This window comes from Centroberyx gerrardi, chromosome 24 (genome assembly GCF_048128805.1).
Source record: "Centroberyx gerrardi isolate f3 chromosome 24, fCenGer3.hap1.cur.20231027, whole genome shotgun sequence".
NCBI lineage: Eukaryota > Metazoa > Chordata > Actinopteri > Beryciformes > Berycidae > Centroberyx > Centroberyx gerrardi.
In genome coordinates, this window is record NC_136020.1 from 16,250,311 (window position 1) to 16,278,027 (window position 27,717).

The 27,717-nt window shown below is 43.2% G+C and overlaps 1 protein-coding gene and 2 non-coding genes across 3 annotated transcripts; all 3 read left to right on the forward strand.

The window, feature by feature from the left end:
• The first annotated feature begins 514 nt into the window (after window positions 1-514).
• Window positions 515-17,456, forward strand: brd1a (bromodomain containing 1a). Its single transcript, XM_078281905.1, has 13 exons — window positions 515-654; window positions 1,690-3,106; window positions 4,025-4,181; window positions 4,708-4,848; window positions 5,500-5,628; window positions 7,389-7,701; window positions 8,549-8,875; window positions 11,007-11,621; window positions 12,427-12,556; window positions 13,031-13,164; window positions 14,122-14,231; window positions 14,812-14,966; window positions 15,559-17,456. The coding sequence occupies exons 2-13, from the start codon at window positions 1,707-1,709 to the stop codon at window positions 15,740-15,742; spliced, it is 3,795 nt and encodes a 1,264-aa protein (XP_078138031.1). The 5' UTR covers window positions 515-654; window positions 1,690-1,706; the 3' UTR covers window positions 15,743-17,456.
• Window positions 6,319-6,391, forward strand: trnak-cuu (transfer RNA lysine (anticodon CUU)). Its single transcript has one exon. It is a non-coding gene; the product is annotated as a tRNA-Lys (tRNA).
• Window positions 6,749-6,821, forward strand: trnak-cuu (transfer RNA lysine (anticodon CUU)). The gene has a single exon. It is a non-coding gene; the product is annotated as a tRNA-Lys (tRNA).
• Window positions 17,457-27,717: the final 10,261 nt, after the last annotated feature.

Below are 27,717 nucleotides of genomic sequence, written 5' to 3' on the forward strand. Positions count from 1 at the left end.
CTTACAAATTTGAAACTCAGCCGTGTTGTTTGTCATGGTCATGCATTTATTAGTAAACACACCCTCCGCCCCCTGAACCAAAACAGAAGCAGGGCTCTGCTTTAACGCAAACGGTGCTACTATTGCCCCGGTTCGCTTTGTTTGGAGCTTCATGAGCCATGGGATGTATAGTAAGGACCAGGGGTAAAGGCAATGCATTGATAGTGTGACAGATGGGCTTTTGTGTGAAATGTTCCCCCAGCTACCAAGCTACAACCAACATGACCTCCAGCGTCACACGTAGCGTTGTGTGCGTACGGGTGGGACTTGTCTGGTGAACCGCATTGTTATGTTGGGGGATGAGCCGTACTGCTGCTGCTTTTGCTCCACTTGCTTAGCTTTTGGTCGGCTGTGGCAAACGAGCGACTCCAGCCCATGAATGGTCCACAAAGCAAATAATTGTATGCTCACGATAGAACTTAATTCCGAAACTTCCCAGGCATCGAATAGGTTTCTTTTTCTTTTATTAATCATTGAAAAAGACCCAAGTATCGCCCGTTGGATGAGAACATTGTGTACGGAATTACAGCCGCTTAGCAGGCCGTATCGCCATTGCTTTGTACGGCTGCTGGCTAGCTACTGTCTTCAACTGGCAAAACTGTTCGTAGATCCGAGGTATGTGCTTTGGTGTTATTTGCAATGCAGTGCTTTATGCATGTACGATGAGGGTTGTATTGTGTCTGCAAAATGTGCATGTACACATTGAGGAAGCTAGCGGTTTGAATTATTTTAAGACCCCTTCTTGTTTTGTTTGACGCCATTTGCTAGGGTTGGGGGTGGCTACTGCTAGCTTCTCTTGCTAGCTAGGTGGCTAATGTTATTGTTAGCAACTTGGCCACTTATACACATTAGTTAGAGAAAAGACAACTGCACCTCTGCACCAAATGGGCAAGTACCAACTCCGACCCAGTCAAACTCGAAGTGCCATGTGTGGCCGCCTCCCAGGGTATTTAAATGCCTCAGCTCATTGAGAAAAAGTCATGAAGTGCAACACTATCACAGCCAACGGTACAACAGCTAGTTTGAGGAAGTATAACTTTCCAAATTAATTTCTTTTCGCTGTCTTTATTAGCTAACTTAGCAGTAAAATAATTTGCATCCAATTCACACATCGTTTGTTTTACTTTCCTGGTGTTTTGCCACAGAGGAAATGGATGTAAATTTGGGGAGCCTGTACTAAATAATGTAAGAAAAGGAGTGTTTCATTGTCAGCTGACCAGGGTCCAGTAATTCAGAATGGAACACATTATCTATACATATTCATAGATTTTTATACAAAGAGGTCATTCATTTGTTATCTTATGTTATTGTGACAGCCTTATCTCATGTTGCTGTGGGAAACTTGCCCTTATCTTTTGAACACAACATAGACTTTTGCCCTTAATTGTCCTCTTGGCATGTTTTTTTGACACATTTTATGCTATACAAATAGGGAGTCTATCATATTTGAGTAATGGACAAGTGTGCATTGTTACACAGAATACCGCAGCAGTGCTGTTATTTTTATCATGGTCTTTATTTTCCTAACCCCCTGCAAGGCAGCCACCCTGATAAGATTGATCCAGCTCAAATGCTGCTTGCTCTGTTTACTTTACCCCATGAAAGGCATGCTAATCTCAGGCTGTTTCTCTCCATCCTGTGTCTCCACAGCAACACGGATCTTCAAGATGAGGAAGAAAGCTCGGCACCACCGGGCCCCGGTGCCCCAGAGGCCGCCATCTCCCATCAAGCCTTCCCCCAACAAGCAGATCTTGACTTATGCCCAGGCGCAGCGCATGGTGGAGATGGAGATCGATGGCCGCGTCCATCGGCTCAGCATCTACGACAAGCTGGACGTGATCTCGGACGATGACCCCATGGTGCAGGAGATGATGGAGTGTACTAGCAATAAGGAGAATGCAGAGAAACCTCAGCAGCAGGTCCTCCTGAGGTCAGTCAGGCTAAAAAACAACCAGGAGAAGAGGAATGCGGCGCTGGGCATCACTACTCATGGAGAAGGAGGCGGACAGCATGCCAGTGGTAATGCCGGTCCGAAGCTTCCAGAGCCTAAGTTCCGTACAGTGGAATATAACCTTCCAGCAGTTCCCAAACGGCCAGCTGCCTTTTATAAATTTAAGGAGAAGACTGAGGAAGAGCTGGATGAGGAAACGGAGTATGACATGGACGAGGAAGATTATGCCTGGCTGGACCTGGTCAATGAGAAACGGCGAAGCGAAGGGGTCAGCCAGGTCTCTCACAACGTCTTTGAGTTTCTGGTGGACCGCTTTGAGAAAGAGTCTCACTTGGAGAGCATGGGTCGAGGCAGCGAGCAGCAGGCCCTCATTGATGAGGACGCCGTCTGCTGCATCTGTATGGACGGCGAGTGCCACAACAGCAACGCAATCCTGTTCTGTGATATGTGCAACTTGGCTGTGCATCAGGAATGTTACGGCGTGCCCTACATCCCAGAGGGCCAGTGGCTGTGCCGACACTGCCTCCAGTCGCCCACCCAGCCCGCAAACTGCATCCTTTGTCCCAATAAAGGTGGAGCGGTGAAAAGGACAGACGACGACCGCTGGGGTCATGTGGTGTGCGCCCTGTGGGTTCCCGAGGTCGGCTTCTCCAACACCACCTTCATCGAACCCATCGACGGGGTCAGCCACATCCCTCCAGCCCGCTGGAAGCTCACCTGCTACCTCTGCAAGGAGAAAGGCGTTGGGGCATGCATCCAGTGCCACAAGGCCAACTGCTACACCGCCTTCCATGTCAGCTGTGCCCAAAAGGCGGGCCTCTTCATGAAGATGGAGCCAATCAAAGAGGTAACGGAAACAGGAGAGCCCACCTTCTCTGTGAAGAAGACGGCCTACTGCGGCGCTCACATGCCGAACGGCTGCGTCAGGAGGCCTCTCACCATCTATGATGATGCCAAACCCAAAAACGGACTATGTAAGAAAGTGGACAAGGGGAGAGGAGCTGGTAAAGGAAAGTCGAAAGGAAAACAGAAGAAGAAGAAGAGTAAGAAGCCTGAGCCTGAACCTGAAGAAGAAGTTGCGACGCCTGCTACTGTGCCTAATTTCCCCCCTCACAGGTAGATTTATGAATCAGATGTATAACGATGCTATGTGTAGTATTTGCTTATTAATATGCATCAGCGTGAATAGTTGGGATGACGCATTCAGTTGCATTTACATTTTAGGCATTTAACTGATACTCTTATCCAGAGCAACTTGCAGTGAGTGAGGAGGTATGGAGGGCTTCACTGTCTTTCTCAAGGACACTGACAGGACACATGGCTGTTGATGGACAAACATTGGCTGTTGAAGGATTTGAGCATGTGATACAGGCCAGTGTTTGCCATTACAAACAGAAGCCCCAAAGATCTGCTTATGTGCATCTGGTCCATGTTGTGAGTACTTGAGCTTCACACTACATGTGATCTCTTTTGGCAGTCTTGTAAACCATGCAGCCAAAGCAGCAGGACGATTTAGGGCTGGTTGCTCGGTCATGGATTAAGCCTAGTCCTAGACATTTTTTTTTTACACAAATGGAGATCTCCGCTGAAAATGAAATCTTAGTCTTGTGCTAGGCTTAATCCGTGTCTGAGCCTAGTGAATTATGCTTTTGGAAAGCAGCTTACAGGGACCAAGGAACAGTGTTGATGGTCATTATCATGATTAATTTGACAATGAAATATTCAAAAGAAATTTGCCTATCGACTAGCCTATGGCCCAAAATAGATTGTATCTATTCTATATCCAGGGCGGGCAATTAACACCAGTCAAATCCTGGTAAATTTAGGCTGTGGCTGGTCATTTTCTCTACTCTGACAACCACACTGACAGGTAACCAGCCATCAGTTTGAGGTCCTATTCTAAAAATCTACTTGGCAGGTAAAATAGTGAAAGCGGCGGGTGAATTTTGGGATGTGCCAGCTGTGGCCAGTGCACCATAGTTAGTTTTCCTCCCTGGCTATATCCATCTAATATCTCTCTCCTGGCTCCCCCAGGTTACAAACCATTCTGAATCAGGTTTCAGTCCAGAAGAAGAAGGCGTTTGTGGAGCTGGTCTTGAATTACTGGACACTGAAGAGGCAGTCCAGGAATGGGCTTCCCCTGATCAGACGCCTTCAGACAAGCGTGCAATCTCAGAAAAATGCACAGCCGGTTAGTCAGTCTGTCAGTCAATCACACACGTGCATGCAGTCACTCTGCATTCTCATTGTTTTCCTTAGTATACTTTTAGTCTTCACTTTGGCTTTTACTACTTTTACTACAAAGTCCTCACTTTGCCTCTGTACTACTGTTATTTTCTTTTCCAGCCTGCTGAAAAAATAAGCTTGATGAACTTTACATAGGCCTGCATGCTGCACTTTTACATATAGCCAGTCATTTGCACACTCTTCATGAAGTCAGTACATTCTCACTGTCATGTTTATGCTTTAAGTCTTCACTTTTGTTTCCACTACTGTTGCTACTGTTGTTTTCTTCTCAAGTCTGTTAAAAAAATAAGTTTGACAAACATGCATGTTGTACTTTTACATACTAATTTATTACTTGTTAATGTTGCTCTGATTGCTGTAACAAAGTAATAATCTCATTGCATGGAAAAGTGAATGTCTCCAAAGAGAGAGAAATGCACCTATTACACCGCTGTTACTGTTATTGTTCTATTCGGTTCTGTTCTATACAGGGTCTCCAGAGGCAGAGTGAGGAGGAGAGCAGGGCTCTAAAGGAGCAGTTGAAGGAATGGCACCGTCTCCGACATGATCTGGAGAGAGCCAGGCTGCTGCTGGAGCTAATCCGCAAGAGGGAGAAGCTCAAGAGGGAAGAGGTAGGGATGGATGGATGGATGGATGGACTTGTCAAAATGATTTTTAGACCTCCCAACAAGTGGTTGCTTACATACTGAACTGGCTGGTAGGTAGTTGGCAGAAGACTAAGTTGTCAACAACAGCCAAACCAGCATTCGACTAGTGGCTGGTGTTAATTGTCCACCCTGGATGAATGGATGGAGGGCTAGATGATTAGATAAATGGACTAATGCTCTTATGGAAATTGGGGAGGGTAATTTTGGTTCTGTAACCCAGGTATGCCCCTCCTTTTTATCAGTACCTGTTGTTATTTAAAAGTTTACTATCCTGTTCTACATCATAACTAATTGTAACAACATTGTCCTACATTTGATTATAATAATAATAACCTTTATTTGTATAGCACCTTTTATACACAACATGCAGCCAGTGCTTTACATCAATAGAAGGCAGATACAAAATGCAAAATGCATTGCATTAAAAGAATCACATCAAGAAAAAAATAGAAAGATAAAAGACCATTTTCAGTAAATTATGAGGTTAGATCATGAATTTTCATCATCTTAGCATTTTACCAGCAGTGGGGGCAATTTTCCAACAGATGAGGGTCAATACTGCTGAATGAATACAAATATAATCTGCTAATGATTTTCCTCTTCCCTGTGTTGTAGATGAAGCTGCAGCAGACCCTGCTAGAGATGCAGTTGACTCCCTTCAGTATTCTGCTCAGGGCCCTCCTGGACCAGCTCCAGGAGAAAGACCAGGCCAGGATCTTCACCCAGCCTGTTGACGTCAGTGAGGTGAACTTAAAAAGACACTTGAACATTTTTAAGTTTAGGTTCTGTTATTGCACTTGTGTGACCCTACAACATAATGTTTTTTTTAAACCACAAACATTGAAACTAACCCTTGCACCTTGCAACCTTCCCTTGCAAGAATACTAATACTGTGAACACAATCTGCTGCAAAACATGGTTTTATTTCTTGTGCACGATTTGGGGATTTTCTAAGGAATACTTTGGTTTTGGTTGTGTGGTTGTACTTCACTTGACTCTACAGTAGAACCTGTTTTTTTTTTTCTGCAGGCCTCAAGCACCCAAACGGATTGTGTAAATGATTAAAATATGCAGCAGTAGTGAACTATTTTTCATTAATTGTGTGCATTTGTTGGAATTTTAGAATCCATTCACAATTTAAACTTTGTGAAGGGATTTGGAAAACGTGCACATTTCATGTTTTACATTTTGATTTTAAATTCCCATGTATTTCAGTGATGTGAATTCATATGTCACTTGTTTGAACGAGTTAAGTTCATAATGTGTGTAACCTAGTTGTAGACTCAGTGCTTTGATCCTTTCTGAGTAGACAGTGTTGAGTAATATGATGACTTCCTGGTATGTGGAATGTGAAACCTGAGAGTAAGCAAGGTTCACAACGTTCACAGGCAGACTGTGACGTCTGTAAACAGAGGTGTGTGTCCTGAGCTGCAAGCCCGGCTAGCTCAGTCGGTAGAGCATGAGACTCTTAATCTCAGGGTCGTGGGTTCGAGCCCCACGTTGGGCGGTAGCTTTTCATTCTGGACCCCATTACGCTCCTGGGGGATTTATACATTAACAAAAAAAGTGGACTTTCAGAGTTACAGCATGCTAAGCCTGGATAAAGATGGTTTCAGTGAACTGTCGGAACACTTGCCTCCATAGTGCCAACATTTTGCTGCAATGTTGGTCTGGTAGATCATTTCAAAATAATGCTGGGCATTTATCCAACTTTGAAATTGGATTTGATTCATGCTGTCATTTCCTGTCTGTTGATATTTACTGTTATACAATATGACAGGATCTCGGTTTGACATAAAACATGTGAAAGGGTAAGTTTCCCAACCTTTCAGCAAAAAGGGGCCAGGGCCCCCCATTTTCCCAAGCCCGGCTAGCTCAGTCGGTAGAGCATGAGACTCTTAATCTCAGGGTCGTGGGTTCGAGCCCCACGTTGGGCGATGGCTTTTGGCATGTTTCAGCTTGAGAGAGTCCAGCGTAATATGGTCTAATTGACAGTCAAATCGCCCTTGCTCATTTTCTCCCCTCCAGAGGAGCATGGAAGGGAGAGTAGCATACAAATAACAAGCAAAGTTCATTTTATCATAGTCAGAACATACCTAGAATACTAAAAGATAATGAGAGATCTAAATAATCCATCTGAAACAAGTCAGCATCTCTGCCTCCTTGTTTGTGGTGGGCCTTTGTAAATTAAATTATATGAAAAGTGTCACACTTACTGGCACAAAATGATAGATGGTACAATAACTTATCACAGTACTTTTTTTTAATAGATTGTGTAACTTGATTCCCTGGTTGAAAAATGGTAACACTTATACAGACTGGATCATCTATTAAAAAAATTATGAATGAGAAGCTTCTGACTTTTTTTTAAATATTGGATAAAGTGTCTTTTCATGTTTTCTGCCAGCACCAAAGAGGATATATATTAATGTGCATGAGCATTCATAACTCAGCTGGATCTGTATAAAGTATAGCCCTCTGTCATCTCTCATCGTCTCCCGTAGGTGCCTGACTACCTTGACCACATCAAGCACCCCATGGACTTCTCCACCATGCGGCAGCGCCTCGACGCCCAGGGCTACGGCAGCTTTGAGCAATTCGAAGACGACTTCAACCTCATCGTCGCCAACTGCATGAAGTACAACTCCAAGGACACCTATTTCCACCGGGCGGCTGTGCGCCTACGTGACCAGGGCGGGGCTTTGCTCAGGAAGACGCGGCGTGACGTGGAGAGAATCGGTTTTGACGTGGGCAGCGGCATGCACCTGGCCGACGCTCCCGAAATCAAAACGCAGCCGCCGTTTTCTTGGGAGGACGGTAAGGGCAGAAGCAAAGACAAATGCCAGTGTGGAAATGGAGACAGCTATTGCTGAATCAGTATAACCAAGTTGTAATTATGGCTGAAAGATATTGACAAAAAATCGAATTGGGATTATTTGACAGAATATTGCAATTGTGATTTAAACTGCGACTCATATCATGAAATAATTTTTTGTCATTAATTTTTTAGAACTTTAAAATTGTTAAAAGAAAAGTGAGAAAAAATAGATGTGAGTGTGCAGGATTTACTGAGTTTGAGCATGATGAAAAGTTTTCACCAATATTGTACTTGATTCATGGACCAAAAATTACCTGGATTTCTAAAATACCTTGTTCAGACCTCTCTCTCTCTTAAACAATTAATTGCAGCTTCTGCGATTTGAAAATTGCATCAGTTCATATTGCGATTTTTGTTTTTGTTTTTCTTTTTCGATTAATTGTTCAGCTGTAGTTGTAATCAAGTGGTATCTATAGATGTAATCATATGGGTAGTTTCATGACTGGCCAATTTCAAAGAATCGGATCAGTGGTATGCCGACAGGGTGTCATCCAGTAACATCCCAGGGTGGCAGGGTGGCCTCGTGGGTAGACAGACCCTGTTTCTCCCTGTTTCGGCAAGCGTCCGTCCTGCTAAAGTGTTTTTGAGCAAGACACCGACTCCCAGCCTGCTCCAGGGCTGCTGTCCTGTAGCTGACCCTGCACCCTGACCTGCCTAGAGTGCGGTCAAGTGAAAAGAGAATATCCCTATGGGGCTCAATAGAGTATCATGATGTTGTTATTATCCCAAAGCTATGTTGAGCAAAAACAACTCATCTCCTTCTGATTGTTTCATTTTATTCCCCAGTGGACCGCCTACTGGTGCCAGCCAATCGGGAGCATATGTCTCCGGACAAGCAGCTGCAGCAGCTACTGGAGAAGTTTGACCTGACCTGTGCCATGAAGTCCAGCCCCTCCCGCAGCAAACGCGTCAAGCTGCTCAAAAAGACCATCAACGACGTGCGCAGTGAGATGAGCCTGAAGAGGGTCCTGCCCTCCCACCACCACTGTTCCTCCTCCTCAACCTCTTCCTCATCTTCCTCCTCCTCTTCTTCTTCTGCCTCCTCCCACCCAGAATCGGGTAAAGCTAAAGAGGAGAGTGTAAAAGCCAATGGACACTTCCCAGATGATGAGGGTATGTATGGATCTGGTTTGGCTTTACTAGCGAGGAATCTTAATTTTCTGACTGAACATTCCAAAGCTGTTGACGCTGTGCTCGTCAAAGGGAGGCGCTGTGATTTTTACAGGCATCACATGTTCCTCAGTATCCCGAAACTCTGGTCAGAGATCAGGGATCAGGGATCAGCCCCTAACCTTAACACCAAACTTAGCCTCACAGAGCAAGCAAGTCACATGCTATCACCCCTTCCCAGTGTGTCTGGGATATATACGTATAGTCCACTTGGCTGTTTGAACTATGACCTATAAACAATGTAAGCCCTACCCCGTTTCTGTTTAGGGGAATAATCCATCTGCTGTTTAGGGAGAATCTGTTCAGAAGATTTTGCTTATTTTGGAAAGTTCAGTCTAGAGATGTGAACATTAACACCTCTTTCCCAAAACTAGAAACAAGAGAGTCAAAGCTTTTTTGATAATGTCATCAACAGATAAAGCCCATGACTATAAATGGGATTATTAGTATTAATATTATTTATTAATGCATAAGGAGATTTTCCAGGGACACTGTGGTTCATAATGTTTATTGCTGTTAAAATCTGTCTATGATTCATTGTCAGTGGAACAGCTGCTGGTTTTGTGTCCTGATGGCATCATAGATTAAAGTCTTAGTTCACTGGTTTCTAGCTTTGGGAACGAGTTGTTCCTGTTAAAAAGATATTGTTTGAACTGTCAAGCATAGAAATGGCAGATGTGTATTTTTGCTTCAAGCATAGAAGAATGGTTTCATTTTTATTCAGGAGGAGTGTTAGCTGTGGTAGGTGAAATATCAGAGGACAGAGGAAGGGCAATCAACAAAAACAACTGCTAGATAGATTGTACATAAATATATACTATAGACACAAAAGCTATTCTGAACGCTTTATTCTGCATGATGGAGATGGAAGTTTGCACCCAGACAGTAACCATAATTAATAGGAGGTGACAGATCTGCAGTTGGATGTCTGCCCTTCTTACAGGCGTAGGTGTTGAAAATAGGGATGCAACAATACATCAAAACACATCATATCAAAAGCAGTGTGTAGTATAGCAGAAAGCAGAGTAACGCGACCTGCACTTTGAAGAAAATGGATTGTATCTCCATCTTTTGTGTCAGCTGACCCCAAACTAATTGCCTAATTAGTTATTGTTCAGTAAAAGTAAATGGATCAGATCAGTATTGGGTGGTATTTCAAGTTTAGCGCTCTATCAGCAGTGAAAAAGTGTATCAGTGCATCCTAAAGTGTTCTGTAACTGATCCCTGAATGAGCCCAAGGAGCAAACCTGAGTCTCAGAACCAAAATTACCCACAACCCCGCACATATACAAAATAATTCCTACTGAAATCGCTAAATCTTGTAGACATTGTAGTCACATCACAGTAGTAGTATCATACTGAGTCACTGCAGTGGCTTCCTCAGTATTCACTCACAGCTCTCTGGCTGAGTCACATTTAGACTTGTGTAGAATGCATTATCATGTGCTGATGCAAAAATGAAAGAAAAGAAAAAGTCATTCTGCTCTCAATGTTTATTTATGAAGGCACCTCAGTGTTATGCTAATCACTGCCTTGTTTTACTTGTATGATAAACCCTAAAGGCATACGATAATGTGCACTGTTGGCATTTTTACAAATACAGAGACAACCTGTGGGTGTAGCAATGCATTACTGTAGGTAATAGGTCATATTTGCAGTTATATTTTCCATTTTTACATTTGTTTTCCTTTTTATGTATATTTTTTATTGTCATGCCATCAAAACAAGATGTCAAACATCTTCATTTGATTGTAAATATTTTTTTGTGTATCGCTGATCCAGTACCAAAAAAAAAAAACAATGAAAAAGACAGAATACATTACATTAAAAGATAAATCTTGAAGATGACAAATGGAGGCTGGAGGCGCTCCACTCAAAAACCCCCCAAAAAGACAAAGTGAGATGCAAAAGGATCAAAAACTTGGCAATAACTGGAAAATAGCCAGCATGCTCATGAAATGAATAATTAACTCAGCAGTCGCAATGAAAATATTTCAGTTGATGAAGGCTGTATAGTCAAAATTCAAACTTCTAACCTTTTGTCTGTGTGCTTTGTATTTTTTTCCCCCCACAGGAGACAAGTCTCTTCCTCCTAAACTGGAACCGTCGGACTCCATACCTCCTCTCATCCACTCGGACGGAGACGCCGAACCTCCCACCCTCAAACCAATTGACGCCGCCCCAGACTGCAACGACAAGGCCCACGGCAAGCGGGTCAAGTTCGACGGGGAAAAAAATGACCCGCTGTCCTCCCCTCCGCGCCTCAACGGTCACACCCACGGCAGCTCCCAGAATCCTTTGTTGGAGGGAGACGTGAGCGTGGTGGCCACCTCGACTCTCGCCGAGCCCACGGGCACGGTCAGCCGACGGACCGCCGTGCTCTTCCGCAAGTCGAAGAGCGGCAGTCCCCACAAGCCCCAGAAGGATGGAGACGAAGGGGCGGAGGCAGAGGGAGAGGGAGGCGAAGGCAAAGAGGCGGAGGAGGGGGTGGAGGGGGAGGAGGATGAAGACGGCCCACAGCTCGGCTCCAAGTCCTTTCTGTCGGTGGTCATACCCAGGCTAGAGACCCTACTCCACAGCAGGAAGAGGAGGCACAGCGGCAGCAGGGACAGCGAGGAAGAGGGAGTAGGAGAGGGCGAGGCAGAGGGCGAAGGAGAGGGCGAGTCCCCGGTCAAACGACTTGACACAGGTAAATAGTGTGCAGAGAAAAATAAACAGTCACATACATCCTACCTGACAAAACTAAAGAGCAGTAACTGCGTGAGCAACAAAACTGAGAAGGATGACCTGAAAGTTTATATCCTGCCACAACAAAAGTATTGTTGAAGTGGACTGTATGTCATTTAATAGGATTTTTATATTTATGTGGATTTATTTTAGAAAGTTTAATAAACTCTAGTCATGAAGGTTGACACTTAAAACACAGCAATACACAAAAAATACAGCTTTTATTTAAGGGTTAGGTTTTATCCATAATGTGTACATTAGCGTGGCATCGTATGTACTAGGGATGTCCCGATATTTTTTTTTTGTCTCCGATACAGAGACAGGTTATGTATCTCATTTTTTCAGTACATCTTCTAATGTTTGCTACTTGGCTGCAGACTTCTTCTGAGCTACTGTCTGTGAGAACTCGTACTCGAATGGTGTTCAGGTGTTTTAACTATTTGTATTTGTAGTATTAATCTCTGCTGCTGCACTTGCATTGCAAACATTACAATTAGCTGTTTTACTGCTTTTGGTCTCCAGTTTAAAGTAATTCCAGATAGATTCCAAACCATGTGCTGCACTGGCATAAGCAATGGAAGGCGGTTGTGTATGGCAAATGCTTTTTGTATGTCAAATTCCTTAAATGGATTGGAGGTCGATTGAACAACCTGTAGCCGATGCGGTCCGATTCTAATACTGGATGTCGGATCGGTGCATCTCTAGTATAGTATATTGCTGATTGGTTTTGAATTTGTTGCCTCCTACTGTGCCGCCTCTCCTGTCAGGCCTGTCCAACGGTTTCCTGGAGGAGGAGGAAGAGAAGGAGCTAGAAGCCAGTAGACCCCTGGAGCCACGGAGACGCTGTGCCTCAGAGTCGTCCATCTCCTCTTGTAGCAGCCTGCCAGGCAGCACCAGGTAATCCCCAGCATCTAGCAGATAAATGCCTAATCTGGTGTTGGAGCTTTTTGGGGGGGCATTTTTTAACTGAGCTCTTGATACATGGACTGACAGCTAAACATGAATAAAAACGCTGTGAGTGAATGATTTGTTTGCATTCGTGCTGTTTGTAAACATCAACAGAAGGATGAGTATTTTGAGTTACAGAGGAATCTGAAAATCAAAATCTTTGAGAACGTTTTTGGAACATATCAACATTGACTTTCAGTTAACTGTAGGATGAGAACATGGTGATGATGGCAATGATGATGGTGACAGTGCAGATTATGCCAATATTATGACCACAGTTTTTACCATACAACAAGTTGAGCTTATGTTGTTTAATGTAAACAACATTAAACATGACCTTGCCTACATCAATTGCAGATGCACAAATTTCTGCATGCCACCAAGTTGACTCCATTGTATGGATGTGTGCTCTTTTGTTTCTAGCACCACTCTCAGTCTTCCAAAATGTGGGAAGGGGAAACCCGCCTTGGTCCGGAGGAACACTGTGGACGACAAGAGCGAGCTAATCGCCTGCATCGAAAATGGGAACTTTGCAAAAGCAGCTCGGATCGCCGCCGGTAAGTTTGGCTTCTGTTATTTCGCATTGAGTGTCAGAAGAATCTGCATGTGTGTGTGGGTGAGTCTACAGACTGAATATCAGAATCAGAATCACTTTATTCAGTAAGTACAATAAATGTACAGGATTTTGTCTTGATGTCCCTTGTTGAATTTAAATCAAAATACAATATTGATTATATTACAATCAGTCTTGTCCATGAGCCCAAACTCATGAACTAAGTCTGTATTGTTTAATATAATTCAAGGATTGGATTTGTTCAAAGTTGATCAGTCGATACTAATAATCTGAATTAGTATTTGCAGTGAAAGAATGGTGTTGTGTATCCCTATATTCCTGTGTGTCTGCAGGTCCTGAAAGTCTTAAAATGTATTAGATTATATTATCTAAACTCAAGGCTTTAAAAGATTTTGAATACAATTTATATATAGAATTTTAAGACTTGATTTCAGTTGTAGAGGTATTAAAAATGTTGTGGCCTCTTGGTTTGCTGCTTTCATTTTTGTGTTGTTTCATTGTTGTTTATTTCAAGTGCAAAGTTGGTCTTATATTTCATGCCAACAGTAGCATTAACAAGGTTTGCAGACACCTGGTATTCATATACACATTAGAAGCAGGGATGGAAATTAACAGCAGCTACCAGCCAAATGAACTGATGAATTCAGGATTTTTGGCAGTGGCTGGTGAGTGTTTCTACTCTACCAGGCACTATGGCACGTAACCAGTCGGCATCTGGAGGTTCTTCCGTAATATAAAATTCATATTTGGCTAGTTAAATGGTAGAAGTGGCTGATAAATTTTGAATTCTGTCATTCACTATGGCTCGTGGAGGAAAAACTTAATTTCCTGCCCTGATTGCTAGTGCTCCTACACTTGAAGCATGGCTTTAGAAATGTGTTTCTGTGTGTGTGTGCTAAACCCGCTCATAACTTGTTTGGTGTTGTTCCCGCTTCCATAGAGGTTGGCAACAGCAATATTTGGATGCCCGCTAGTGCTGCAACAGTTGCGCTGGAACCCCTAAAGCTAGTTTGGGCCAAATGTAGTGGATACCCTTCCTACCCCGCCTTGGTGAGTGTGCGTTTGTGGTAATGAATGCATGACAATCAGTGACAAAATGACAGTCTTTTTGCTCCAAAGTGCCTTTCTTTTGGAATCTCTCCAGGAAAAAAGTGTACTCATACAATTGGAACCTAGATATGACAGTTATCCCACAGGTTTTGAAGCAGTAGTCCACTGTTTTATTACGACTGTTCTTCTAGGTATCAAGTTGGGGGAAAAAGATGGATCGCCCACTTCCCAAAATGATTAGATTTTTTTTTTCCTTCTGTAGATATAATTGGCTTGAAAGACCTTCACATGGTTCTCCTCTAGGTGGCAGCCTTTCATTATAAACCAGTTTAATTTGACCTTAGCTTGAAAGGACAAATGGTATTTCTTATTACCACAAGCCGGTAGTGTGTGTGTATATGTACACACATGCATATATGCTTGTGTGTGTGTTAATGCATGTTAGAGTGCGTTTGTGTGCTGGTAACCTTGTGTGTAATTCCACAACTTTGCTCATGTGTGCACATGCACCTTTAGGCATGCGTTTACATTCATGAGCATGCGTGTAACTCCTTCCCCTCTCCCCTCTGTTGCGGTGCAGATCATAGACCCCCACATGCCGCGGGTGGGCTGCCAGCACAACGGGGTGTCCATCCCCATGCCCCCTATGGATGTGCTCCGCATTGGGGAGCAGATGCAGTACAAGGCCGAAGAGAAACTCTACCTCGTCCTCTTCTTCGACAACAAGCGCAGCTGGTGAGTGCTGCAGTCTGTGGGAATGATTTAAGCCGATGGAGGCTTCTACAAGGGTAAACCCGTCACCCTGGCTTTCACCGATCATTATTCTCTTGTGGCTGCATGACATAAATTGGAGAGAGACAACAAATAGCTCTCGCTTCATAGGCTTTTTGAAAATTTCGCCCCGGCTCCATCACCGGTGAAATGTTTTTCAGCACTGAACAGTGAAGATGGTAGTGTTTGTATCACACTGTTTACCTACCACTATGAAAGAATATTCCACATGTTGCAGTGACAAATGAAACTTGAAAGTTTTTTGTTATAGGAAGTTTTTCTGGTTTGAAATTGGTCAATTTACCAGGTTTAGAATTGGTAGAATTCTCCTACTGCTGCTGCTACAACATGTACTACTCTTCCTCCTACTCTTACTACTACTACTACTATTAATGCCAACTACCTGCTTCCCACTGTCTCTGCAGATGACTCAAATATCATAGTCACAGTAGCAGTAGTAGTAATAGCAGTGTTGGTGTTACTACTACTGCTATTAAGTCTGCTGCTCCGACTGCTATTGCTATGACTTATTATCGATGCCATTCCCCCCCACCAGGCAGTGGCTTCCTAGATCCAAGATGGTTCCTCTGGGGATGGACAAGACCATCGACAAGATCAAGATGATGGAGGGGCGAACATCCAGCATCCGCAAGGCTGTCCAGATTGCCTTCAACCGTGCCATGAACCACCTGAGCATAGTGCAGGACGAGCCAGTCAGTGACCTCAGTGATGTGGACTGATGACACTCGCTCACTCACACACACACACACACACACACACACACACACAGACTCGCATAGACTCGTACCTCTCCTGTACCAACTACCTTCTTCCCGCTCTGTCTCTGCAGAAGACTCAAATGTTTACTGGGCACCTGCTGTAACAGGCGGTGCCTCTCCTCTTCCATTCCTTCTCGTACACACTCCTATCATTTGCCGATCTGAAACGGCTGCTGCTTAAATGAATGTGCCCATCTCTCCTCTCCATCTCCATTCTTCTAACTGTGCCGAAAGACTGCTCCCCTCTTCCTTACAGCTCCTGCTGTATCTTACCACTCCCTCCTCCGCCCCCCCACCATGACTGTCATTTCCATTCATCTAATTCCAGGCAAAATGCTATGTATTAATTTCATATATTTGGGTTACTTGTGCTTGACTATATCTGTGAGGTTTGCGGTGTTATCACTCACTAGTAGGGTGAGAAATTAACACCAGCCATCAGCCAAATGCTGGTAAATTTTGGCTGTGGCTGGTAAGTTTCTCCACTCTACTAGCCACTTTGGCAAGCAGCCAACCAGGATTTGGAGGTCTTATTCTGTCATATTTAAAAATTTTAAATGAGTTAAAGTAGCCGGTGAATTCTGGGATGAGTCAGCTACAGTGGCGGGTGGACAAAGTCGTTCGTGTCCTGCTGTTCAATTGTGCGGTCGGTTGAATCAGCCATAGCCAAAGCCTCCTTTTTACGTCGGGTCACTCTCACATACTTAAGTCATCTCCACTTAAGAACACCTTCCTTTGTATTTAACAGACTGTAAATATTCTGTACAATTGCCTGACACTAACTTATTTTGTAGTTTTGACAAAATGGGTACTGTACAAGACTTTTCTTAGTATTTATACTTTGATGAATTGTTAGCACTAAGGTGTGGTCTTTTGCCAGTGCTGTGTGATCAAGAAGAAAAAAAAAAAGAACGTGTAAAAGCCTTAGCATTAAAGATTAGGGCTAAAATGTCATGTTTCTGAAAAGTATGAAAGTATTCCCTTTTTCATTTAATTTTTTTTTTTAAGTTATTGAAGTTTATAAGCATAAGCTTCCATTTGGCATTAATCCTTTTTGTAATCAAAAAATAGTTTTAGTATATTTTTGTTCATACATATTTATATGATTGAATATATATGTAAGTCTCTGATGCTCATACAGGAAGTCTGATGTTGTGGAGACGGAACGTGCATTGTTCTCAAGAAACCAAAAATGTTGCTACCCAGAAGTTGTTTTTACCGATTCATTTCTGTGTGATGTGTGAAATTATTGCAAAAAAAACTGTAAAAGGTATTTTTATGTAATACATTTGACTGTTACTTGGTTTTGCTGTAGTTTTAGGGAGATGTGCCTGCGTTAACTTATTGTAAAGTATTTGCATTACTTTATATTCAAGGAAAGATGTGCAAATTGATTGTGGTAAAAGTGGCACATTTTGTGGTGGATACTTTAGGTTGCCTTCTTTTTACGTAACCTTTTCTAACTTTTTTTTTTCTTACACTTTAGCTGTAGACTTCATGACATTCATTTTATACTATTGCCTATTTTTTTTCTGGGTAGCATTGGGTAGTTTTGGTATATTTCATTTTATACTTAACTGTAGTAGTTTTTTTTTTTTTTTATCAGGTCATACAAAATATTGCTGGGACTGTTTTTTTGTAGCAAATCAAAAAATAAAAAAAGACAACAATATGATATCACTATGTGCCTCTCCTTTTTTACGTACACATAATTTTGGTTCATTCATAGTTCATCTAAGTTACGCAATGCAGTTCAATCTTAGTATATATTATCACTTTGAATATTATGCCTGTCAAATATAAACCCATTTTATTTGTCTCACTGACACCCATGTATTTTTGAAATGATACACTGGGGTTTAAACATGTTTCAAGTGTCACAAAACTCACTGAACATATACATGACTAAATTTCAGAAAAATAAAAATGCCAAAATTGCATTTAATTTGTCCCCCCCTGAAACAATCCAATTATCAGTGCCACTTTTTCCATTTTGTGTATGTTGCTGCGCACTCGGTATGGAAAGAGATGAATTACATCAATTTGAATTTGTCCTGCTCATATTGAACCATAGCATTTAAAAAATGGATTTGTAGAAAAAAATGGGTGAAAAAAAATCAATTTGTAAGGCAAAATTTGAAATTGAATGTGATTACTACTGAATTAAACATTTAGCTATCATTTCAAATTCGGTTTTCCCAATTCAAATTCAGTTTCACACCTGAGACACACCTCGGGGCACAAGGGACTTTTAATCCCTGAGTGTCGACTGGAAGGCAAGCCGCCTCGTTTCATGGCTGCCAACAGTGGGCTAACACTCTTCACAAAGCCAACCACAAGCCATGTGCCACTGTGCCTCGCTCATCTCCCCAGCCAATGACTGAGCCTTATTCTCCCCATTTGGTGAATGAGGTGCAAGTTGTGTTCTCACCAACTAGTTGCTGTGCCTGTCTTGTAGGTGCTGACTAGGCATCAGCTTCCTTTCTCCATTTCCTAAACTTAATCTTTACTGCTTTAGTGGAGAAACTTGAAGACTGACTGCAGATCAGCGAAGAAGGGCATGACCACCATACACCCAAGACTCTCATTTTGACTCCAAAAGGTACAAATGAGATAAATGTATGGCCTAAGGCAGTGGCTCTCAACCTTTTTGGCTCGTGGCCCCTTAAAACAAAGCGATACCTACTCACGACCCTGTCAAGACAGAGTGATGAACAGTTCAACCAAAGAATGATTTTCCCTTTTCAGATCATTTCATCTGATTATCAGAGGAGGCCTAGAGGCTGAAAACTATTCAGTATTTCACAAGAATTAGAGAAAATTCTGAAAAAATAGACATATTAAATTTGTATAGCAGAAATATGTTTTCTTTTCCCCATTCATCATCTCGTGATCCCCAAAAATTAATCTCGACCCCCAGGTTGAGAACCACTGGCCTAAAGTACATCAATTGCCCAGAAAAGATACAGCTAGGTGCCTTTTTTTTGTAAGGTAGTCATACCCTCACAGGCCACTGCCACAGTGACAAAAGTTGGGTTTGTCTACCTTTTTTTTTTTTTTTTGGGGGGGGGGGGGGGATAATCTTGCAGACAGGAAGTTCTTCTGGGTCTGAGAAGAAGTGTCTTTCCAAATCCCCCTCTTCCTCTTCCAGTCCTGGTGGAAACACTTACCTCACCAATTCAAGCTTTTAGAAAACTCTCACTCTCCAGGCTTTCTGTTTTCATGCAGTGCTTGAAAAATAAAAACTGCATACCTCAAGCTAACAGAGCGCTTAGGGTTTTGGATCACCTTCATAAGAGAGAGGTTGTCATTCTCCTCCCATCCACAGAGGGGCGCTGTGGCTCCACAGAAAGTCTCCTGCCGCTCTGCGAGCACGTCCTTCACAATGAAACCGTACCTGAGCGTCCACCTGCCCCGGCAACATGCGCTCAGGTAGGCATCAGTATTCAGCCTATGAACCATTTTCATCACTGTGTTCAAATGGTGAATGCACCGATTAGAGAGAATGTCAATTAATGCTAAATCAGTTTGAAGACATGGCTGCAGTTTGGAGCTTCTCCTCTGGCTCAGCTCAAGTCTGCTGTTGCCAATCACTGGCCGCTGTTTTTTTTTCAATTTCTTTTTTTTCACAGAGAGTGGGTAGACAATCTCCTCTTAAGTATTGTATTGTTTATATGTTAAAATTCAGATGAAAGTTACCAAAGGGAGATGCAGGGGGGGAAACAGCATTGCGTAGGCAGCAGTTGAACCTGCACTGTCACACTTGTGTACTTGCCCAGCAGTTCATTCACCAGTGAATCTTAAAAGGCCAAGGCGTACCACATTTTAGATGCAAATTTGGATGAAAACTGTTGAAATATGCATTTTACTTAAGCCAATCCAGCCTTTGTTATTTCAAGCTACTGACATTCAGAGAGGTAAAATAGCTTTATGGGGATTAAATGAGCCGGTAATGGCCCTGCGATATAGAAAGCCACCTTCAAGTCACGTTGAAAGACATCTCCCATCTTTATAAACAATTGGAGCTAATGTAGTCGCACAAACACACAGCGGAGTCTATCTCGATCCCTCTCTCTCTCCTTCCCGCTCTTTCCATCTCTCTCTCTGCCTTCACTAGATACTAATTGTGCGGGGAGGTAAACACAGCAGTCAGGTGGAGAGGACGGCGAGTCAAGCGTGAATATCAATCTCCCCACATCAGTGTCATCAGATGACTTTGACTGAGTTGAGGGGCGCTCATTAGAGTGGCGAAGCCGGGCGCCGCGGGCGGCAATAACAACCAGGCGGAGGACTCTGAAGTTATGGAAGCCTGCAGAGCTCACCAGTTAACAGGTGAGTGTGTGTGTGTGTGTGTGTGTGACAAGACCGTGGATGCATAATCTAATCCCCCACACAGAGGTGTCACCCGGGTTCAGGGAGGAAATGTCACGTTCCCCCCCACACACACACACTATGTATTCACACGCAGGTAGGCACGTTGCACGAGTTCCTATGCACACACACACACACACACATACAGACACACACACATCTGTACATGCACGCACACATATTCCATATTCATGAATCTGATTATTATGAACTCGTGCCACCAGCAGTTCTTTGGCTTCATGTCAAAAAGTGACAGCCAGAATTGCCTGTTTTGCACATTGGTGTCAGGCTTGGCAACCAAGTCCTGATAACTTTTCCTCAGTCTCCAGGATTTTGGTGATGAGAGAGCAAACTTTGGCCCTTTTCTTAGATTTTCTTGGGATTTCTTGAACTTTATTCACCAGATTAAATCAGGACGGAATGCCATCAACCCATGAGGCTGGCGTCTTTTTTGCACCTGATCCATTGTATGTGTGTGTGTGTGTGTGTGTGTGTGTGTGTGGGTATGACTTAAGTCACTTTCAGGGACACACACCAGACTTAAGACCAGTTGATTGGGGATGGCTTGTGCTGTTTTTATCAATTGGGGACAAAAGCCGTGTCCCCAATTGGTAAAAAGCTGATTTTTGGGTCAGTGGTTAAGTTTAGGGTTAGGTTAAGGTTAGGGTAAGGGTTAGTTTTAGGCAAGTAGTGGTTATGGTTAGGGTTAGGGTAAGTCTCCAGGAAATGAATGTAAGTCTATGTAAATACCCCAAAAGTGACTTAAGTAAGACTGTGTGTGTGTGTGTGTGTGTGTGTGTGTGTGCTTCTACAACAAATTACTCATATTCCATGTTTAAGATCTAAGAAGATTTCGCTGTCAGACACTTTAAGGCAGTTTAGCTTTGTATCTGTACCATGATGAATTCAAACTGAATAAAGCATGTTTTTCACTTGGGATTTAGCAATAAAAAAGATTATTGTTCTGAAGAAGCACATAAGCGCTGCTGAGGAGTCCATCCTATTTGCGAGTGGAAATTCGGCGGCGTGTGAGGTGAGTCGTAAAGCAAACGCACTCCGAACCCTGCCCCTATCTCCTGCATTAAACATTACAGAAACCGTCCACTTTCCATTTTGGAACACATACAAAAATATTATCCCCCGCCGCTCCCTCCCAACTCCTTTCCTCTCTCCCTCCTCTCTCCCTATCTCTCTCCCCGGGTCCCTGATAGGCCCAATCTCCAGTGGCTATGTTCAAAACACTGGGCCAGAATAGCACGGGCCCTAGGTAGATAAATATTTATGGGGTGCGTTTACTTCCACCACAGAGGAGAAGTAGAAATAGTCTGTTTCCAAGGTGAGCAAAACAAACAACTTCAAAGGAATTTAAATGCAGTTCATGTAAATTTTCCTACAATCATATGTTTCTGCGGAGGGGATCGTTGCTTAGATTGTTAATGAAGGATTCACGCCTGATGCCAGATGACCTGATTATTGTCTGTTTGCAGAACTGGAGCCCAGAGGCTTTGGCAAGTGGATGAATCGAATACATATGAAAGCATATGCACACACACATACATACTCAGACACACACACACACACACATGCACATCATGCATTCATACAGACACACACACACACTCAGTCATGAAGTCCTGCCATTAACTCATGGCTTTTGGGCACCAATCAAACCACTAGCTGCATTATTCATCGATCAGAGTCGACTGTGATCAGAAACAGCCCCACTAATGGACGAGATGAAAGAAACTGCTCAGCATGGATGAAGCCATAATGCCATGAATACAATTAATCAATGTTCCATCGGGACATCATTTAGTTACTCCTAGTCCGCCACAAACTACCGTAGGCCTTCACACAGCCCACAGCTCAACAGTGGAGTTCTCAGCTGAATCCTAATAGGTAGAGCAGCGTTAGATCTGATAGGTTTGCGTGTGTGTGTATGCGCTCACCTCTCTCGCTTAATCTCGCAGTAGTGTTGACTTGTAGACGGCTGCTCATCACATGTGGCCCCATCAGATGCAGCGAGGCGATCGTCTAATTGTCTGTGAATGTCATGATTCAGCTGGCGCCGGAAAAAACTTGGCGGGAGGGTGGGGTGGGTGGGGAGAGGCCTCAGAGCGAGGCCCTTTGATGTGAAGGATAATTACTTGTGTAGTTAAGATAATTAGCAAAAGTCCAGCATAAAAGTAAATAGGCTAACTGTCGCTTCCACTGCAGCCTGACTGCACTGTTGTCCAATCTGCGAGGTGCAACACCAAACAGCCAAACAGCAAGCCATTTCTATTTTTCCATGAGTTGTGCTGTGCAAATAGATTTGGTACATGCATGTTAGTATGTTGTTTATGTACACTACCAGTCAAAAGTTTGGACACACCACATTTTTCTTTATTTTTGCTATTTTCTACATTTTAGAATACTAGTAAAGACACCACAACTATGAAATAACACAAATGGAATTATGCAGCGACCCAAAAAGTGTCAAACAAATATAAAAAACGATCTTATATTTTAGATTCTTTACAGTAGCCGCCCTTTGCCTTGATGGAAAGGCAAAGGCTTTGGAAAGAAATTCATACATAGGATCAACTTCACTATTTATATTTGTCTAAGAAACAAATTTCAAGCATTTAAGCATAAGACTTTAGATCAAAATGGCTTTAAGATCATGAAAAACATGGTACATTCAATCAGGTATGTCCAAACTTTTGACTGGCAGTGTATATGAATGAGTGTGTGTGTGTGTGTGTGTGTGTGTGTGTTTTTGTATGGTCTTTTGTCTGGCTTTCACAGTAGTAGGAGGCATATTACCCTCAGTGTTTTAGTACAGTTTAGATGCAGAGGAGTAGATGATGTCCCGGAGTGGCGTGTGTGTGTGTGTGTGTGTGTGTGTGTGTGTGTGTGTGTGTGTGTGTGTGTGTGTGGTAGGGGGGGATACAGTTTAGATGTGGGGATGCTGAGGATGTCCTAGGGGTGATGTGAGTGTGTGTGTGTGTGGACTTGCTTATGTGCTTGTACAGATGTGTGTGTAAGTGTAAGTGGCTTCATCCCAGCTCTCGTGGAAAGAGACTCCCCCGCGGTTCTCATCACCATTCTGCCGCATTCCAAGGACACTGTTGTGATTGACGGGGCTTAATGTGTATCTTGCCAGAATTGGATTTGATCCTGGGGGCTCTGCCACAGGGCCCTGTGTTAGATTTACACTTTCCCCCCCTCCTATCTTTCCCTCCCTTTCTCTGTCGAACAAACAGAAACAGAATTACCTCTTCTGGAGCGGCTCCTGCCCGCCTGCCTGCTGCATTGTGGTGAGATCATATGTGGATCTGTGTCACAGAGTGATTGTGCTGCTTGTATTTTTGCAGGGGTGGCAAGGGTGTAGGGGAGGATTTGTGCATGTGGGATTGTGTGTGTGTGAGTGTGTGTGTGTGTATATGAAAGAGACAGACATAGCAGGAAAAGAGCAGGTGTGACTGTGTAAAATAGCTTGTTTTTGATGTGTGCATGCATATTTTGTGTGTGTGTGTGTGCATGCCTGTACAGGTATGTGTGTCTCTCTGTCTCTCTGTCCATGTTTGCATGCCTGTTTATGCCTGGGGATGATGGGGATGATTGTAGATGCACCTGCTGCCACAGAGCTGTAATTTCCCTTGCAGAATTTAGCTGAATAATCCCACTTCCCCCTGCTGGCGACTCACGCTTCAAAGCACTGATGAGATGAAACAAAACAATGATTTGTGGCGCGCTTGTCAGAAGCGCCACACCCCGCTTTGTCTGGGGTGAGGTGGCGGGGCACCTCCCAGTTGCATAACGCGCCAAACTTTTTCCCCCACCCCTCCATATATCAAAGCCTAATCACGTCCGTCAGCGACAACAACGGTGCCGGAAATCAGATTGGGCTCGAGTCAAAGGCAACTGAACAGTCTCGACGGTGACATTTGCTGTCACAGCCTCTTAAAAAACAGACGGCGTTTTATTCCCGCCCAACCCGCTGACAATCACAAGGACGTCCGAAATAAAGATTGTCGCTGTTGTGATGCTATTGTGATGCAGATGTTTTTGCAAATTGCAGCATCAGTTCAGCAGGAAAGGCCACGCTCCGGTGAAAGCTGTGGGCATATGAAGAGCGGCCCATTCTCCTTGGCTTTTAGATAGCTGGCTCTTGTCTCACTGAGATCTGCGGCGGTAACATCCTTATCGCCAGGGAGAGGCCTGCCATCCAGGTTTATCCATTTGGGGCGAAGACTGACATTACTGCTATAGCGTCTCTCCTTATCTCTATCTAATTCTGAGGCTGAGGTACCTTGTGCCGACCAAGACAGATTCCTATTTCAGCTGAGCAGGAAACAATGGCTTTCTATCTTGGTTACATGCGGAGGCACTGCTGAAGTGACGGCCTTTATCCACTCACACATGTGCGGAACACACACACACACACACACACACACACACATACAGGCCCTGGCCCCATATCTTGGAGATTGTGATGGGCTTGTTTTTTTTCCTTTATCTCTTTTTGTCTGTATTTGTGTCCTTTGTTCTCCGTAAAGCGCTTTTCGATCAACCTGTACATGAAAAGCGCTTCATAAATAAATTTGACTTGACTTGGCTTTAACGTATATATATATGGAGTGATGCCCCTTACGACTCGCTGTGAGGTGAGGCGCTTGTTTGGGGAATGGGATGCGTCCCCATAACTTACCTGGGTTTAAGAGAATGGGATGGATGCTGCTATGTCTGTAGCTGCTGATGCAGAGAGTGCATCCTCTCAGCTTTGGAGGTTGTTAAAAAATAAAGGATGGTCTGTCCAACTGGTTAGAGGTGGAATAGTGATGTACTTTCTTCCCCACTCTCCGCTTCTCTTTTTTTATTACTGGATCTGACGCCATTTTCCTGTCAAATGAACCCACTAACTTATCTTCCTAGATGGCTACAATAAAGTCACTGCTGTTTCTTTCCTCCCCTCTTCCTTCATTCTATCTTGTATCTAGTGCCATCTTGGATAACATTCCCAACAGACTGCTGGATTAAATAAAAGTGATGCTTTCTCTCTCTCTCTGTAGCCCCTCTGCCTTATATTTCCCCACCCACCACCCCCCCATCCTTGTCCTGGTACAGGCCCTGATTTCCAGGAGGGGCCTGTTAATGCCTCTAGATATTTCCCTGTTGCACCTGACTATTTAAGTGTTTGTGTTCTAATGTGTTTTGCTCTCCCACTTGCCTAGACTCACAGTGTTAAATGATTAATGTTGAATAAAAGGCCCCACCAACTTGCTCTCTCTCTCTTTCTCTTCCTCTGTCTTCCTCTCTGTCTCTCACACCTTCTCTGAGGCTATTGATTGTAGAACAAAGGGGAGGGACTCAGGCCGACCCCCCAGATTACAAGTGGATGGAGTATAATTACCTGCAGTGCTCTCTCCGCTCTCTCCCCGCATCCCTTCACTGACTCCCTCTCTCTCTCTCTTCAACAAAACACAACGTACCCGATAAGGCAAAAAACGCTTGGCTAAATTAAACATGTCAGTTTTTTAATGGAGTTTATTTACTTTGGTGTGTTTACCTATTAATGTCGGCTATGATTTCATCTGCATACCGGCCCTGTGTGTGTGTGTGTGTGTGTGTGTGTGCACGCTTGCCTAGAGGCTTACCCCTGCTCTGTATAATGCATTAGTAGCTGAAAGTGAGGCTGTATTATCCAGTCAGGAAATCCACATTTGGGCATGCTGACAATGTCCATCACTGCATCCCTTTCAAAGTAAGGCCTTTTTGAATGTTAGCTCACGGTTAGCCTTCAATGGTAATTTTGAATCCTTCAGATGAAAAAAAAAAAAAAAAAGAGTTCTTTTAAGTTTCGATTTGAATGATGTTTTCAAACCTCATTATCTCAAGACTGTATGTCCGAGCATTATCTGCATGCAAAGTACAACACATTAAAGGTGGTGCGCCTTTTCGTATTCTAAAGGTTTTACATTGATTAAACAGCTGCAAGTGCTTTTCACAGTTAGAAAAAAATTTAAAAAATCACATCGGGCTCATGGTTTTTGTGCTTATGGGTTTATGGTATTTTTATGTGGTTGTTCAGTGCCTGAATTGGACTGGGCGTTTTTTAAGTTGCCACAGCAGGGGGTCTGCTGGGTTCTGTATTGATGTACAGTCGCTATGAAGAGAGGAACTGCCTTACTGAGTTAATGAGAAAGTCATGATCATAGCCTGCGATTTCCATTTGATTTACCAATGCATCGAGTTTGATGCCGTGTAGTTTCAGATCTTTGAGGTGTCTGAGAATTTCTTTTTGAAGCATTTGCAGTTTAAGATGAGGATTGCTTTATTGGCCAATTCATGCAAGGTAATTGCAGTTTGTCTTTGGCCATATCCACACACACAGAGCCTCCTACACATATGAATTTCTTCAGAGATGTCAGAATGCAGGCAGACCTGCAGCAGTTTAGGGCTCAGTGCCTTACTCAAGGGCACATCTGCAGTAATAGTGGGCACTGTAGATGTAGTATGAGACAGGCTCTGGTCTCCAGCTCACAGCAGGAATAGCTATATGCCAACTGTATGAATGTGTGAGCATCCCACGAAGCTGTTTGCTTGAAAGTCATGAAATTCTGGAAGAAATGAAATATGGCTTGTGCTCCAAAAATAATATGCATTCAAACACATTCCAACTGCAAAGAAAAGAATAATGCTTGATATGTTATCTGTAAAATAAAAGCTGTAATAATTGGCCGAGTGCTTTAAGCTTTAACCTCTGTTAGTGGCATAACACTTTTTTAATTGATTAGGAAAGACAGAGGGAGAGACAGTGTTAAAAGAGAGTGTTAGAAGCTGGGAAATGCTTTCCATTAAATGTTCAAAACAAAAACTCGTATCTAGGAGCTAGCAGCATGAAAACTGTGCTTTGCCACGGTTATATTTCCATTTGGCTCCCCAGCACCGTGGTATTTCATTGCTTTAGAATAAACATGTAAATAATCCAACTAGTTCACGCCCACCCACTTAAAATTTCAGTGGAGCATTTCCTTTACTGACAAATTGACACCCTTTTCCAAATGACAAAGAGCTGCCTTTGAAGACACTGCTGTGCTATGAAATGGGGACACCCTGCTAGGTAAAGGGCCACAGCACTTGTGAGAATGACCAGCCAAGTCCAATGGAGGGCCTGCAGACCTGTAGACTGAAATCAATAACATAGCAGTGCTGTCTCTCACTTTCCATTGTAGAATATGTGGTACTTGGGTCCTGATTGTTAGTGAAATAGTTGCAAACTGTTGGCAGTAAGCTTCCCAACTTACATTCCAACTGTTAGCCAACACCTCCGTTGTAGCACACTCTGAAAATGTATGTCACATTGTGAAATGTTAAAAACTTGTGAAACTCATCACAGCTTGAGACATTTTTATTGTTCTGTTTGAAACTTTGCAACTGCCACTAGAAAAACAATCTATTTAGCTGGCTCTCCAAAGCAATCATAACAACAGAAATTATGTTTTCTCTGCTATCTCTGCTTCTCACAAATAATAGAATGGGATTCAGCAATGTGGTTAGCATAATAGAACACTATGTCA